At 44.1% G+C, this 17,501-nt stretch overlaps 1 protein-coding gene across 6 annotated transcripts in view; it reads left to right on the forward strand.

The window, feature by feature from the left end:
* AOAH (acyloxyacyl hydrolase) overlaps positions 1-17,501 on the forward strand; it is a 103,693-nt gene that overhangs the window by 24,288 nt on the left and 61,904 nt on the right. For all 6 annotated transcript variants that reach the window (XR_003256341.1, XM_026083749.1, XM_026083752.1 and 3 more), the window contains exons 6-9: positions 7,514-7,573; positions 14,307-14,377; positions 16,747-16,807; positions 17,310-17,380. Coding sequence is in view for 5 of the 6 variants with exons in the window: in XM_026083749.1 (XP_025939534.1) it covers positions 7,514-7,573; positions 14,307-14,377; positions 16,747-16,807; positions 17,310-17,380 (263 nt within the window). In the remaining variant the exon portion in view is untranslated. The remainder of the gene's footprint in view (positions 1-7,513; positions 7,574-14,306; positions 14,378-16,746; positions 16,808-17,309; positions 17,381-17,501) is intronic.

Raw genomic sequence — 17,501 nt, forward strand, 5'->3', positions numbered from 1 at the left:
TCGTTTATTCATTTAGGCTTTTGAATGCACATTTTCCCAGAATTAGTACCATATTTGTACTGGCGAAGTGAGTACAATGAACGTGGAGTTACTCGTCTTTATAAAGCAGCAGAATATTCTGTTTTTAATTGTCTTTAAGGGAGTAAACATCAATATATAGCTGCTTTTTCAATTGATAGTTTATTTTGTTCTGTTTCTGTATTGCTCCTCTAGTAAAGTCATGTCTATCAAAGAGATGAGTGTTACTGCTTCAGAGGCCTGGCAAACTATCTACATAATTGAGACATCATTGTAAACCAAGTAAATGATACATGAATTATATTACATACTTCCCTGGTCTCTGACAAATTAGCACAAATTAATTTTTTGCCAACCTGCCTGGAGCCATTAGTGCTCTGTGATTATTGTAGGAGACTTGGCTCTAATTATGAATAAAAAATATCGCTCTGTTCGCAGAGAGTGAAATGCTCTCAGCCAAGAGCGGTCTAACCAGCACACTCCCTGGGAGGGTGGCCCTAGGGCAAGCATGATGGGGTGCGGACGGGGATGCGTGCCCGCTCTTCACCAAGAACGGGTGCCTTTCTTGCATAGGCACTAGGTCCGTGTTTCTGGCATGCAGAGACCTCCGGGGAGCTTGGGCAGGTTGCGGGACCGGCCCACGCTGCCTCAGTGGGGACACGTGGGCTCGACTCCCCGTGGCCTCCCCATGTTTGTCCACACACAGCTGCTCATTTTTTCAGTAAGGAAGCAGAGGGGTGCACTGCACCCCCTGTGCTTGGATACTGCCATCCACGTTACTCACACCATCAGGCTTTTCTGAGCTCTCTGGGAGCATCTTGATACTCTGTCACTGTTAAAACTCTTGGGAGAGGAACATCCAAAATACCCACCTAGCTTTGGAGATAAGTCTTTCCATTGTAGACCTGGAAATATCATGTATTCCCTTCCATGCTAGGAAAGAGAAGTGTCCCCACCTGCTTTGCACATTTGAGAAACCATTTTGGTGGCTCTACAACAAATCTCTGTCCTCAGCCTTAAGAGCCAACAATGCCTAGTGGATCTATTCTGGGTTGGCAAAGAGACCCAATTCAGGTATAACAGGTGAGGTGTTGTAGAGATATCCATATCCACTTGCATTCTGGTGGGCAGTTGCAGGAGCAGACCCTGACACTGGTGGGGAACCAAGAAAGGGGTGCTTGCTGTCCTTGGGGATCACCAGCACAGCTGTGTGAGGCAGTTGAGTGTGTAGATTTTACTCTTAAGAAGGTCCTGTGAACCACTTATTGTCACCAGTGGCCCACAGACCAGAACCTGGGCCAGTGAAAGAAGTGCAAATACATGTGCATTTGTAGGCTCTCCTGCTGCATGGTTCTCAAGTTACAGGATGTTCTCGCCTCTTAGTATGAGAGGAGTGACACTGTGGGCTCCTCCAGGTCAAGAGGGAAAATAATATGGTGTGTTGGGAGTGACATGCAGACTTACAATAGGTAACTGAAGTCTAGCGAATAGCTAAAATTGCTGTAATATGCCTCTTGGTTTCAGCTACATCAAGAGAGGATACTCGTTGGCTGCAACAGAACACAGAAATACTGACAATGGCCAAAAGTATCCAAGCTATCCCATTTAGGATGACTGGATATTGTCTTTGTAAAATAGGTTTGTCAGCTCAGGTGGTGGAGGTTTTTCTGCACTAGGTCCCATGATAGGAGGATGTTCCTCTGCTGCGTGATAGGAGCTGAGGTAGGGGCATGGGTTCAAAGCTCTGCCTACCACGCTCCTGTTTGAGCCCGAGAAGTGAGTAAGTCTGCAGAAGATTTTTCTTAGCTTATCTCTAGATTGTCTTAAGCCAGCTGGTCTGATGAATTAAAAGTCAACACTTTAATTGACTTTGTCTGGGCCAGGATAATGACTTATCTTCAGCGCTGGAGTCCTGCAGCTGCTGATCTCTTAAACAGTCTGTGCTGGAAGGAGTTTTTACTCTTCCTTCTGCCTTTCAAAATGCCTCTTTTGCTCTCTTTGTTGGGCACTCTGGGGCTTTGTCTGCTCCAGCTTATCAGAGACCTTGTGTTTCCAGACTTTAGCCACATCTCCAGTAGTAGGTTGTTGCTGGTAGCTCCAAACTGACAATATAGAGGCATCTCATATCAGCAAATACAGATATATGTATGCTAATGTCATTTATGCCCTTTATCTTACCAAAATAAGCTTAATTGACAGAAGTACTTATACTGATTTGCGTCCCTCTACTGAGTCTTTCACTGTCTTTGTAAAAATAAAAATCACATCTCTCATGGATATTACTGCAGCCACCACACTCTTTGGAGGAAGCCTGGCTTTGCAGTTTGATACTGAATGTTGTGATTGGGACTTGCAGCTTTTCGGGATGACATGGATTGACTGAGCATTTTGCTCATGTTACAAATTAAACTGCAGCAGAGTTAACAGGAGTTTTGTTGCTTGGGAATTGAGAATTAAAATTAAGGTGTTGTTCATGTTTGAACCTGGGCCTTAGGAGTCCATTGCCTTGCTGATAGGCAACAGGGGCATCTTGCAAAGGATAGTTAAAGAGAGGAAGTGGATGGAAACAGCTGTGTTACAGTGCAAGTGGCATAAAGTTAGGGCATTAAGAAGTGTCTGCAACTCCTCCTGTCTGCCAGAGTAACTGTGGATTGTATCTGCCTCAGCCATCCAGGCTGTCTGAGCAACTATGCATACAAATCAGCCAAATGAAGAGAAACCTTTGGTATGATTATCCTGGTTTCTCGCTCAGGATCTCTCAGTTCTCAGCTAGATTTCAGGCTTGTCAAGTTAAAAGCCAATCAGATCTATCTGGAAGAAGCAAGCATTTTGGGTTTCATAAAATAAAAATTCTCCTACTATTTTCTTTTATTCCTCTCTCTTTTTCGGTGAAAATGTGAACTGTTTAGTGGGAGATGAGACAGAACCAGACCTTGGGATGGGAATGCTTCTGCATTCTTGATGAGATCAGACCTTCAGCCAAATTTAGACCTTGTGTCACAGCCCCATTTCCTTGTTTTGTGATCCTAGGCCATAAAGCAAGCAGCTGGGAGGCAGGCTGAGTGCTGGGAAGCAAAATCCCCCCCTTTTAAGCCTTTCTGTTTTGGAAATAGGTAAAATCTACTAAAACGCGAGATGTGTCTACCACAGTCGGAACTGAGCCCTGAAGAAACAGTTTAGACAAGCTGCAGAAAAAAAGCACAGGCTGAGCATTAGTTCCTCCTCTTTCCCTTGTTTCTCACCATTTCCTCTGCTATAGTTCACTAACAGAAAATAAAACATAAAAAAAGAAACAAAACACCAACCTTCCACCAAATAAACCTGAAGAAAATACTAGTTCATTCCCTACGTGATTCTCTGCTTTATCGAACCCTGTCATTTGTAGCTGGTGTGGCGTTTGCAGAGCGCAATCTGCAGCTGCCGATCATTCACAAATGATATGCATGTGCCCTGCATATGGCACAGCGTTGTTTGGGGAGAGAAGTGGGCAGATGGATGTGCGAGGGCGAGGAAGTGTTGCTCATGGATACGGGGCCATCTTTTGCTAAGAGCAACAAGAAAAAGTAGATCAGGATGTTTCATCCAGAATGCACAGAATCCAAATCCAAAAGACATAAACAGACTAAAATTGCCAGAAGTCAGGGTAATTGCCTAGGGAGCAAAGGACTGAGCCAGGCTTGGTGTGTTTTAGATCTGTGCTTGCAGGAMGTTTTGAGTCCAGAGCACATCTCATTTGGTTTGGCTGTCCCACATAATCTTAGTGATGCCCCTTAAAGCCTCTGCCAGATGAAAGGTGTGAGTTGTAGGACAAATTCCATTTTTGCTAGTGCTGTTTAACAAGCTGCACAGCATTTTGGTACCTTGATATGCGTACTCTCAGTAAAAGAATAAGGAAAAAGTTAGAAGAGAAACTGCTGGTGTGTGTTATAAATATCCGCACTCCTGAGAAAGAGCTGGCTAACAAGGATGATTAATGAGAGACAATTAAAGCTTGTTTGTTTGTTTGTTTATAATGAGAAATGTATCTGGTTAAAAAAAAGAAATTCATTATCGGTAATACATAGGCTCCGTGGACAGCGTTGAAAGAAGCAAGCAGGCGCAATCCTGGTGGCCCTTCTTTCCCCAGGCCATGTGTGCAGCACGGATGCCTTGCACACTGCCATCGGGAGCAGCCGGCCGTGCGGCAGGGGTGCTCTGCTGAGGGCGGCCGGGGCTGGGCGCCCGCGGGCACCCAGGGGCCAGGCAGCCGCCAGCTCCAAGGTAGCATGGGTTTAGGTCRGCTTTAAGTTGGTGGGAAAGAGCAGAGGTTACTCTCTAGCTGAGTTGCAACAAGAAAAATTGTATGGGTTTTATAGCTCTCAGTGACAGGCTTGAAACCCTGATGTTAACCAAGCATTAAAGCCCATTAAACCAGCATTTTTTTTCTCCCAGAGGGTTATTTCAGATGACAGTCATCCACAAACTGCCCTGGAGTCCTTCCTGAAGCAACTTCTGCAGGGGGAGAAGAGGGGAGGAGACCTCATCCTTAGCATTTCAGGGAGATCGTTTTCTACTCGCTCAGGCAATTCAGCCATTCCGCTCTTATTTCATGCTTTGTGTGCATGATATTGCCATAGCTGGCTGAAATGTGCATTTCTCATGCACTGCTTCTGCAAGCAAGAGAGGTTTCCCTTCTCCTGTGCAGGAGGAAAGGACTGATGAATCTTACTCCACTGGAAATTTTTTAGTGCATCCTGCTCAATTTTAAGCTATTTTCCTTCTCTGAGTCTCCAGTTATTTTATTACAGAAATGACAGCAGCTGATAATATACACACAACATAACTGTTGCAAATGCAAGATGGATGTTTGTTTTTGGGGACAGAATTTGCCCAGGGGGAAGAATCTAGGAAACATTATCTTGGCTCCTTACTGGCATCTTTCATCTATTTGTGACATATCCCGATTTTTATAAAGGCTGTAGGCAGAGAGAGGCTCTATATTAAAAAAATACTTAAAATCTGTGTTCTTTACTGCTTATTCTTATTCTTCCTCTTCCCTTTATATTGTTCACTGTTAATTTTTGACCCTTGAATTTCCCAGTTAATTAACCTGCTTTGATCACTGCCTAAATCAATTATAGTGACATACTAAATTTTATCCTCAGCAAAAAAAAAAAAAAGGTTAATAATGATTACTTGAAATGCAAATATATGCTGCTTTAATATTCCAAGCTGACATGCTCACCATTCAGTAAGGCACTATCACTCAAGGGTTTTATTTTATTTTTTTTCCAAAATGCTTTAAATCTGCCACTTGGCAAAACATACTTTTTCCCACATTGAGTTGCTGTAACTCCAGCCAGATAAATATAAACTTGCACTGCCTTCAGACCTGGTAGATATAAAGCTAGCAATTATGTTTTTATGCTGGGTTGTAGGAGGGACTGCTAGCAGGTTATCTGCAGACAGAACAGTTTGTCCTGACCAACCATTTTGATTAGCAGCAAGGTGCTAACATATTTGTGATATGCTGGTATGATTTTTCTTTCCATTTGAAACATTTTCAGCAGTAATTGATTTTTACCAAACCTCATAGCCTGCAGAACAGAAGCAGTTATTTCTTCTGAAAGAGGGCAAATGGGCAGTATTTTTAGCCTTCTTCATCCCAAATGCTGAGGGGATAGATGGAGGCCATCACACACATATGAGTGTTTTCAAAGGTGGCCTAACAAAAGCAGAACAACATCTGGGACTTACCATCACTGAGATGGAAGAATATTGTTCAAAAATGAAAAGGAAGCAGCAGCTGGTAGTATGCTGGTGCTGACGTCTGAAAGCAAACGCGCTTGCCTGCATGCTGGACCCAAGCCTGCAAGCGGAGCTCTGCTCAGGGGCGCTCCCCAGAGCTCTGCCTGGCCCCACAGAGGCCCAGGACTTTGATCAAAGAGCTTCTCCCTTCCAGTTATCCTGTGTAAATCTGATTATGAAAAGCAGAAGGGAGAAAGGACACCCAAATCCTGCGTGCTCAGACCCCAGTCTTAGTTACGCCTCATCATTTTAGACTGCCTGAGCGTAACCAGAGGATCTCCACATCTCTGTGACCTCTGCAACTGGGAGGAGTCCTTCTGGCAGAAAAAGCAATGTGTTTTTTTCTGTGCTGCCAAATTTCTAAAGGCCAGAAGTCAGGGCTTAACAGCATGGTGCAGAAAAGAAGTTCCTGCTTATTCCTCCCATGTCACCGTCAGCCAGGCACTCTGGACTGGACATGCTGCAAAAATGCATTGGTTGAGTTTTTGCAATGGCTGAGCATTGAAGATGAAACAGCAAGGCATCAGCAGCCATGTGGCTCCTTTCGTTGCAGGCATTTCCTTCCCCCATCCAGCCTCTGGGACAACAGGTTTTTCTCTGCGAGCTGCAGCATGAGGAAAATCTAGATGTGATATACACAACCAGAGGAAGGCCAAAGCCCATGGAAAATAGGCCTGCAGGTGTAAATGACACCCTGTAGGTGACAGTTTGACCACAGCCCTGACCCACAACATACGGCACAGCCATCCTCCTCCTGCCCCAGGGCAGGTCGCTGGCATCTTGGCTGTCCCTCAAACACACGGTGCTCATTGAGTGAAATTTCCCCTTTACCATTGAGGATCATGTGTGTAAGGCAGAGCATTTGGGGAATTATTAAGATAACACTGGTAGTTGACTTCTTTGTAATCAATGGCCTTATGATGGCCAACCTCTCCTCTTTGGATAAGGATGCCTTTCCAAGGTCTTTTCTAGCCTGTTTGCAATGGTTCTCCCAGACTTCCTTTCTATTTAAGTATCCATATCCTCATTTTGGAACAATCCCAAAATGCTCCTTCAGCACAAGCTTGTACAACTCAACGGAAAAACAATTTTGTTACAGTCAGTGAGAACTTGCCCTCCAGGACAGGTATTTCCAGAATAACAAGTTAACCTTCCTAGATCCTAGGCTTAACCCATTCCTAACCCATTCCTAAGCAGGAGATTTGCCTTCTGAAATATATTTCCTCCTTTAAATCTTCCCACATGCCAGCTGTTCCCTGCTGAAATGAACCTCAGCTGAATATAAACCCTATTTGTTACCAAACCAAATGTTTCCTCTGTACCCTACCACAGGAAGTTAGACCATCATGACACCTATAACCCTTTTCTGGACATATAAGTTGTTCTTCGGTGGGAGCTGCTGGAGAAGTTTGTCATCTGCAAATCACATAGTGTAGTCAGGATATGAATCTCAGCTCTTAAACTGATCTGGACTTTCCCTTAGGAAATAAATGATGCCCTGGAGCAAAATAAATGAACTCTCGCAACTGAGGTTCATACATGGTGATCAGATAATTGATGGTTAGTCCAATAAAAGGTAACTGATGATGAGTTTGTGGACCCATCCGTCATTTTTTTTGCTGTGACTGATTAGAAAAAGGTAGAAAATTGGGAGGAAAAATTGATGGGATGCTGTGAAGTTGATCTGTTTTTGTTCTTGCTTTCCTAGGTGGGGCTAAGTACTGCAATAAGGAAAGCAAAAAGGATTATGAAGACTTCCAAGGACTTGGTAAGAAATCAGTGACATTGCGATGTTTTACACTGTAATAGCATTCTATCAGGATAACTCCATTTTGTCAGGAATGAAGAAGGTCATTTTGCCTAATTGCAAATCCACCTGATCATCATAAAGTTGAATGCTGGCTAATACTCCTACTTCACTCCTACCCAGTATAGGATCTGCTCTGTCAGGTGAGACTGGAAAGAAGGAGAGGGAGATAATAAAGTTGAAGTGTAAAAGTACATGGAGGGCAGACAAAACCTCATGAAAAATACAGACTGCTTGTAGCGTAGGAATAACTGTTGAGGTCCATCCAAGATATAAACTTGTGTCCGAAATTCATGCAGCAGCTGAAGATGTGGTCCATGGGCTGCATAGTGCAGCTCCGCACTGAGACGTTTGCTTGTACCAGTCCTGCTCTCCTTTGGTGGGGCAGCTAGCCTTAAAACAGAATACAAGCATCAACAACTGCAGCTTTTGGGAAGAAAATTATTAATGGAAAATGAGCGGGAATGGTAAGAGTAAATGCCTTATGAGCATAAGTATACTCACCCAGAAAATCCAGAAGCTCCCTAAACTCTCTTCCCATTGCCTGTACCTTAATCGCCATAAACTATTGTCAACTTACCCCTTGGTCTTGCTGTTCAACACAGTTATTTCTATCGCCTATTCAAAAGAGACTGTTCTGTTAAACATACTTTGGTGAAGAGGCAGTGGTACTCATGACCTTCTCAAACATTCACATATATAAAATGGCAACACTGAGCCCTGTGACTCTGCAGTATTTGAGGAACTTTATAGAAGGTAAGAAAGGAGTAGTCCCTGCTCCAAAACTAGCTGCAAATTGAGATCTTGTCAATAATAAAAGGATACTAAGGGGAGAAGAGAGCCAAGTCTGTGACTGACAGGTCAGGGACACTTGTCTAGGTAAAGAAGTGATTGAGGGAGTATATGGGAAAGGTGATTCAAGCAGTGCATTATGCTAACAGAGTTTTACCAGAGACAGGAGACTTCTGAGCTTATGTTCACATGCATGCAAGGGCCATGCTGGGTTTCAACCTAAATGCTCAGCTCAGGAAGCATCTGTCATCCTGTTGCGTGTACTGAGGGCACAGGACGACTGCAATTTGGCTAGGAACCCAGGTGATAAATGTGAAATGCCATGGACACTTGAGTGCTTGGGGTTCTTCTTTCTTTAACCAGAGGTGAGGTAAAGTTTGAGACCAAGACAACTAAATATTTAAGTGTCTAACTTCAGGAGTCTGTATGTGAGCTAGGTGTTCAACTCCCGTTAATGGTAGTGGAGAGCTAGCCAGTCCAAGCTACTAGCTGCCCTTGTGGTATGTGAGATGGCCTGTGGTGCCTTGCCCATCCTCTGGCTGCCAGTCCAAAAGGTCTCATCTAGATCCTGTGTCATATCGGCCAGGCCCCATGGGTGATTCAGACACCCCAGGGATGTCCCAGGTGGCACCAGCTGCCTGCAGTGAAGCACACGAACCCCACATCTACATCTKCTCTGGGGAGAGCTCAGTCCCCCTCGGGGCTCCAAGGACAGTTTCCTCCTCATTGGCCATCCTGCAAGCTTCAAGCCCTAGCTCTGGGTTGGACACGCCATACCCAAGCAGCGAAATGTGGGCTGCTTCCCCTGAAACTGAATTCCTCCTTCCGTGGTCCCATTTCTCCCTTCCTCAACCATTTTGGTATAGATTTGGTTGAGATGTTTTACAAAACCATGAATTTCTCACTCAGCCTTGCCCTGTGCTCTTCTGTCCAGGGAAACTTCCTTTCTCCAGACTTCCTGCAGCGTCTAGGACTGCTGAGCCTCGGCTCCTCCTCATTTCATGCCTCTTCCTTGTCCTTTTTTATGCCTGCCTTGCTCTTGTAGCCATGGGTGGGAAGGAGCCCCTGGACCAAGTCACTGCCTCTGAGCATGATGACCACACTTTGGAATAGTCTGAAATTCAGGCAGTGGCCTGAATGTGAATTCTGCACATTTTCCCTTTATTTGTAAGGGGCTGCCTTTGCTTCTAAACTTGAAAACTGGGATTTGAAATCTTTCTGCCTCCCCCAGTTTTCAAATTTATAACTGATCTTAATCAGTAGCAGAGAAAGAAGGGCAGCTTTTATTCTGCTGGGTTCACTTATATGAGTCAGCTCAGCCATAGAGTTTGCTTCCAGTTGTCTTCAGGCGCTTAATGCAAAGCAAATGTTTTTGCTGTTTGTGAAGAAATTATTGATATTGCTTCTTCCTGAATTCTCACTGTGATGCTATTCACAAAAGTGAAAATTGAGGTTCCTAATTAGCCTTTGGGCAATTGCCAAATTGGAAAGCCAGGGAAATAAACAATACACGCTCAGCTCCTGCAAAACAGCAAGCAGCAGGATCTTATTCATCTGCTTTCCTATTCAGCCTGGTGCTACTGATGGCTTGAGATTTCCACTCAAATTACAAGAAATTTCTAATCCCCTTCCCCTTCTCTGGGTGCAATGCCATGCGTTAATGCCTGCAGCAAGTCATGTAAGGCCTCTCTGCTAGATTCAGCCCAGCTGCAGGTGCAAGGATGAGGAAAGATCAATATCGCAGCCAGGCTCTCAGGAGGCAGAGCTCCTTACCCCCACAGGAGCCTGCGCACAGGTAGCTAGCTCGCACGTGCTGGTCTGGCTTCGCAAGCTGAAATGAGGAGGGTGAACACCCCTCTTTGCTGCTGCTGGCACATCATACCTCATCCCTTGTATGGCAGACCCTGGCTGACTGCGGGGGCCTGGCAAAAAAGTAATAGACTCAGTTATAATTTGGATTTTCCCAGTCAGTGTTCAGTCAGAGTATTTCTAAACCTACATAACTGCATGCTACAAAGTCAAATCAAATTAAAACAAATGTTGTATGATTGGGTGGGCCTCTCCTGCCATTATTCTTAGTGTCTTTCTTAACAATTACCTCGGTGACCCTTACAGAAACATATTTTAAAGCTAGAAAATTAAAAATAATAGCATTTCTAGGGTTATAACCGTCTCTTGCAACTTCCCCTTCACCCACGTTGCAGTTAATTTAATTTCAAATTCAGAAAAACAGCTGAGGAGGAAACAAGCATGAAAGGAGATCCTCTAGGAGACAGCAGAGTGTCAGGTCTTTGCACCATGCTGCGTTAAGTCTCATATCCCAGAACAGCAATGTGCGATGGAATAGCAGGAAAATCACCTGCCCAAACTGAACTCTGTCAAACAGCAGTCTATCCAGCTGCCCACGCGCACACGCACGCGAATGAGCAAGGCCCAAGGCAGCCAAAGCACTCTTGCTTCACAGGAAAGGATTGCCTGGCTGAACGTGTGGATGAGGATTCAGAAATGCCCTGTGTGTGGTAGGAGGTGTCTGGATCCAGACTAGTGAAGAGCAAAAACATTCGCAGGGTCTTTTGTGAGCTTTGCCCCACTGATGGAACATGATGTTGGCGGGAAACAGCGGATTATATCTGTTGGTTCTTCCCATATTTGTTATTTATGGTGCTTTTGGCCCGTTGCATGTTTGTGGAAAGGATTCCTCAGCCTTCTGAAGCAGTTCTTGCCAGTTAACTGTCCCTGTCTTTGCTTGTCGGCTGTGTGTGACTGTGCATATAAAAAGAGGCATGATTACGGCTGTCCGTAATGAGAACAGGAAGTCTGTTTGGCTCCCCAGGGACTGACATTTACTGGTCATTTCTTAGGACCATCTTAGATGTGGGAAAAAGACAAGTATTTTCCAGATGTAGAGATTTGATGAACGTGGCTACAACCCCCAGATTCTATTAAATATCTTCCATTCATTCATTAAAAGTAGTGAGCCATCTGTGAGCGATTGGTTTAAACCAAACACCAACAAGCGTTAAGGACTCATTACTTTTTCTTTTTTTGGAAAATTAATTAAAATAATTACTGAAATGTCATTATGGAATGTTAATAGGCAATGAATAAAGTATTTGTGTTATCAACCACTGTGAACATCTCTAGCATTATGGGCGGGGAAGACACAGAAAAGGCATCTCTGAGCAATAGCAGTGAAAAAAATGACTTTGTGCAGAATGGTGTCGTGGCTTTAGTGTTTAATGAGAGCAACCACCACACATATAATTCCGTCTTGATTAAATGATGCCTGTAAATTACAGCCCTGTATCGGGAGAATTGGGAAGCCACACAAGGAGCTAAAAGAGACTTGCACATAGAGGCATGGAGGCTTTTCAGCCCTTTGGGTGCTAAAGTCAGTCCCTGCCCTTCTTCCACTCTTTCCCCTGCAAGGCAAAGGGGGGCTTGAACCAGTCTCCTGCCCACCCACTCCTGACGCTCAGGGACAAGTAACCTGCTTTCTCCCAGATACACATATTGCCCATCTGCAAGGGAAGCTGCGTGATGGGGAAAACCGCATAGTGCCCACTCGCGCGGGCTCTTGCTGCCCATTTTACATGTGTGCACACAAGGTTTATCCCCTGTGCTCCTTGCCACCTTTTGGGGGTACCCGGAGGTACCCTGAAAGAGCAATTAAATGTTCATGTGCCCCCTGCAAGCAGCACGATTGCCCGCGGCGGGGTGCTGTGCCGCTGCCATGGCTGGCCCTCAGCACCCAAACCCCCAGGGCTYCTGTCTCTCCCAGCCACCGCCGCCGAAGCCAGGCCGTCTGCTGGGTCTGCAGGCTGTTCTCCCTTTGATGCTAACACAGCTCCAGACTGCAGCTATTTTCAAATGACAGGCTGAGAAAAAGGCAGGAAAGGTTTTATTCTACTTCCAGCAAAGGGTAGCCTTTAAATGCAGCCTGCGAGCAGAATAAAAGGAGGCTTTATTTATTTATTTCTGGGAAGCCCTGCAGTTTGTCTTTCTGGCACAGTTTCRGCTCCAGATGCTTTAACTTCAAAGGCTTTGCATGCTGTGACTTAGGCTGAAGTGAAAAGCCAGCAGCTCAGAAGAAGACACCACAAATCTTAGCATAATGGAAAGCTTTAAGAGCCTCTGCTGCTTCTGTAGGCAGTGTTAAGATTATTCTTACATGGAGGAGGTGGGGGAAGTGGTTTCTTTTTTCTTTTCAGGAAAGTGTACATATTTTTACAAAGGTCTTTCAGAAAAGCCAGCTTTCTACCTGGGTGCCTCTCTCTCTCTCTCTCTCTCTCTCTCTGTCTGCCTGTACATATGCACACACACCCCCTCCAAAACTGTGCGCGGTAATTAAACAGAAAATGAGATGGAATTAAAACTTTCCCCTACATAGTGCCCCTGAGATAGTTAGGTGACAAGCGATGAGGTGTCCAAAGGAAAGTGTGGTGTTTGCATTGCGGCGATGCAGCCAGCACCTTGGGCACTGCCCCATCACCGCTGGGGCAGCGCATCTCCGTCCCGCTCCGGGCCAGGGCTGGCGCCTTTCTGCCCGCCTGACTGTGACGTGTTTTGGTGGCTGACATCCCACTCCAAGCAGTGCATTACTCCTCTCCATCACCCCTTGTTTCTTTTTCAAACAAACACCTTCCTGCCTTCCCTCGTGCTGCAGAGGAGCTCCCTATGCGCCACTGCAACACCACCTCGCTGTCCTTCACTGCCCTCTTTAAAGGACTCCGTCATTCAGAGCTTTATACGCTGAGGTTACTACCCCTCACACCAATAACAGCACTTCGTTGTCCTCCTCCAAACTGTGTCCAGCCATTATCTTCTGTTTTATATTAGATTTAGGTTGTAATCTCATTAGGGCAAGGACTGTCTAATTTTTTTCTGTGAATTCAAAGTGTGAAACACAAGGGAGCTGGTCCAAGAATAGAGCTCCTAGGTGCTATAGCAATATAAATATTTGCCCTCCTTTGCATAAGTGAATGAGAACGTCCATCTGCTCAACTGCTTCATATTTATATGCTCAATACGGCCTTAGTGAATACAGATAAATAGTCTGTGCACTGGCTAGCCTTCAATATTTGTAGACCACCTGAATGCCCTCAGTGTTTACAAACCACCTGACCTTCCAGTGAAGCTACATTAGCAGCACATGCATGGAGTTGATCTCCAATGTGGTGCAATGTTTCTGTAACTTGAGCATGTGTTTATTTCTGGAGCTTTCTGGTTACCTGGGACCTCCTCATGTAGCTTGGCCCATGGCTGATGTCTATTAAGGTTGAAAGAGTTTATCCTGCAGGAGCTGTCTTTTACAGCCTGCATGTCTGGTAAAGATAAAACCCAGTTGTGAGATTTCTATGTTAAAAAATAATTAAAAATCAAGGCACGCTATGCATATGCTGGATCCTCCCATTTATCCTCTCTTTGGATTGTTCCTGACCTCCGGCTTATCAACCCTCCTGCCCCGAGCATGCAGAAAGCAGCCTTATGGCCCACAACATATGTTGTGTTCAGTAGTTCTGAGCTAAGTGTCAGATACCATGGTGTTTATCAAATATGAGAATAGCAGTTTTTAAAAAGGGTGGAAAAAATAACTTCAGTACATGACGGGAGACAGTTTCATAAGAACTTCTTCATTCCTTTTTAATTTTATAACTCTTTGAAAGCAAGAGTCGTTGGTTTATAACATGTTCAGTTGAAATCCTTAAGTTGACTGCTATGTCAAGCCTAAATCCTCTGGCATGTAACATCCTTAATGGAGTCATTGGGGTTTTCAGATGTTATTAGGCAGCAAGTATATGATTTTAGCTTTAGACTTCACTGACACTCATTATCCCAAGCCTTGCCGTCTCTATGAACTAATGCACTTGTCTTCTTTTTTTTTTTTTTCCTTCCTTTCTAGAAAAGCATCGTGGGGTTCTCAAATTTATGTGCTTTTCCTCTTCTGGATAAGCTGTGCGAGAAGATTAAATAGTGCGTATAAAATTTTCAATCCTTAATCACAAACAGAATATGATGCATTTGTTTCTTTCAAAGGAGACGCAAAAATAATTCTCAGATTAAAAAAAAGAAAGCTTCCTGTAGTCTTCTTATATTTCTTTCTTTCATAAAAACACTATCTGGGCAGTACAGAGGGAGGCTGCATAGAGTTCAAGTAAGTGACAGTCATAGGAGAGATCCCAGTTCTTTTTCAATACTGAAAAAATGTGCATAATTTTAGCAGGTCCCAGGGGACAAATATACTCTGCTGCAGGGAAGAACTCTCGATCCATACACACAAAGACACAAAGCCTCCAAGAGGGAACAGTTTTCCTCCTGAGATTTCCTGAGCCCAAGAGACTTCTGCATTTTGTGTATTCACCCAGTTGTAGTGCCCACGGCTCAATGCAGAGAGCCATATTCCCCTGGGTTTACAGCAAGCAGCAGCAACATAACTCTGTAAAGAATATGACTTGTGTGCCAGTTGCCAAATGTAAGGAAAACCTCAAGGTATTGAAGAAACCTAGGCCAGGGAGGGAGGGCAGGGTGCACATGAAAAGCAATTTGTGGAGGTGCTGACTTTAAGTCAAAGCCTCTGTGAAGGGCCCAGGATATCAGCTGGGCTATTAGTCCTAAAGAGTATTTGTCAATGTAGGGAATAAATGGGTTGGAGGAAGAGTTAGGCAAATCTGAGAAGAAAACAGTATTATCAGCAGTATTTTGGGGCTGATTTGACTCCCCAGACCAGCTTGCTCATCTATTTTTTGCTCGTTACAGTGAAACTGCAAATACCAAGAGTTTATTGGGAATGGGTTGCTTAACATGAAACATGTCTTAAGCATCTTTGAAATGGAAGACAGGGCATAAATAACCTGAGAAGGGAGAATGAGTGTTTGAGCCCTGCGAGTTCAGCTAGTAGAAGCAGGAATCAAACTGTAAATTAGGTGTTGGATCAGATATGTTCAATTCTTCCTTTCTCTTCCTCTCTCTCTTGCTCTCACTCTGTTTTTTTTTCCCCTTTCTTCTTCCTGTAACTACAGAAACATGCCTGGCAGTTGGACTTTTTTAGCTAGTTCTGGATGCATGCCAGTTCCTTGCAACTGAGCCTCGCTGCAGAAATGAAGCAGCCCAAAGCAGCATGTGGAAGCTACTGAGCACAGGCAGAATAAGGGTCACGAGCACCAATAGGCGGGTGCARTGCCCGTCTCCTCTGTGTTTCTCCTTTTCCTGATGCAATGCAGCCTGAAGAACCCACCCTCATTGCACCCACTTGTTTTTTTAACCCAGGTTAAACATCTCTTATGAGTCCAAGGGATTGGAAATACTTGGAAAGGAAGCTTTCCAAGGAAAGGATTATTAGCGTGGCGTTCAAAGACTGCTGCCTGCTGGGCCAAATAGGAGAGACTGTTCATTGTGGGTGGGCTGAGCTGTGTCCTGTAGCTTGTGCAAGGCAGTGTGAAAGCTGGCGCATGTCCCAGTTAAAAAGGAAGGGGCGCAGAGCTGACACAGTCACTTTAACAYCTGCTTCAGCTACTGCTGACACCCCTATGGTTGCTGGAACCAAAAGTCACACTGGGAAAAAAGAGATGTAATTCTCAAAGAGTGAAGGTAATTAACCACCGAGGGCTCCGTCCTCCGTTGCTCAGATCAAGGTGAAATACTTTTCYTGTGAATATGTCTGAGCTTGGCCAGAAGGCTGTGGGTCTAAATACAGGAACTGCGAGATGAGACTCAGGTCCTCAGTTAATGCATGAGGCCACTTGCTTATTCAGTGCACACAGCCCCTCCTCATGTTAAAACCACCTTTGCCTGAGACGGTAAGCATTTGTTTGTGTAACTGCGGCTTGCTGTGCAAAGTACAAGTCTTCTGGGCCCAGCATAACTGGGGAGAGAAGGCTCGAGGGGTTCATATGAGAATCTGCCATTTGTTTTTAGCAGAAGAAAAAGGCTCGTTCACATCAGCAAAAGACTCCATCCTGCAGCTCGTTTTCAGGTAGAAGGACTTCAGTTAACATTTCACAGCAAGATCTGTCTGGCTGAATGTAGTGCTTGTTTCCAAAAATGTTAGTTTTACCACAGATTTCACATGCTAGTTTGTTTTAGAGATCAAGGGTTAAATTTTATGGCTGTACCTGTTTCCCTCAACTTCAGGTACAGAATTTAGGAGATACTGAAGAAATCAGAATTTGGTCCTTTGCGCAGAATCAGTTTGCTGAAGCACAAGCACAGAGTTAAAAATGAATATGAAGCTATGAATAACATACCAGCTATTATCTATTCTGAATGTCTTACTGTATTTTTTTCTTTCTGAATAAGTTCCTTCCATATGTTAACACTGGGTTTGCTGTTTTTGTTTTTTACAGTGTCATAAGAAATAAACTGCCTTTTGAAGATTTTGATGGAGATAAATTTAGTACCTTCCCAGTAAGCAAAGCTTTTCCTTTGGTACAGTAATCCCTTGATAATGAGAATGTCTTTGGGATTCCTCCTACTTTCTGCAAAGCCTTATTCATTCATGCAAAAATTTGTATAGGAGTGAAGTGAAAGGAGATTTTTGTTACTAAAGATCTTCTTTTTTCTGTATGAAAAAAAACAATCATTCATTTATGCCACCTGGGGAGATGTATACATAAAGCTGTACTCCTGCAGAAGCAAATTGCTCTGCTGCTGAGTGGTCTGTTTACTGAATTAATAAGAGGTGAAGTAAAGTCATGTAAAAAAAAATTAAATTGCCAACTTGTTTTATTTCTGCTCCAAAATGTGCATAGTGTCATTTATTAAAGCTTAGCAAAGGGGCTCTGGAATAGAACCCATTTGCTGGGTTTTATTCCTGCACCTTGAGCTAGATTCTCATTTTACATATTTTAAATTAAAAGAACAAGAGTAACAATGAACATCCTATTTGTGTGCTTCTCCTGGCTTTTAGACTTTGAGGGGCTATCACTGGCGAGGCAGAGACTGCAATGACAAAAACTCCACTGTGTACCCCGGCAGACGGTAATGTTTTTAATTATTCTAAATGTATTATTTGAATAACTGCAGCTTCTTTAAGGATGAGCTCCATGTTTGCTTTTGGGGGGGGGGGGTGAGACAAGGTGTTTCGGATTTGCTTCAGGCT

Source organism: Apteryx rowi, unplaced genomic scaffold (assembly GCF_003343035.1).
Source record: "Apteryx rowi isolate R43461 unplaced genomic scaffold, aptRow1 scaffold_613, whole genome shotgun sequence".
Classification (NCBI taxonomy): Eukaryota; Metazoa; Chordata; class Aves; order Apterygiformes; family Apterygidae; genus Apteryx; species Apteryx rowi.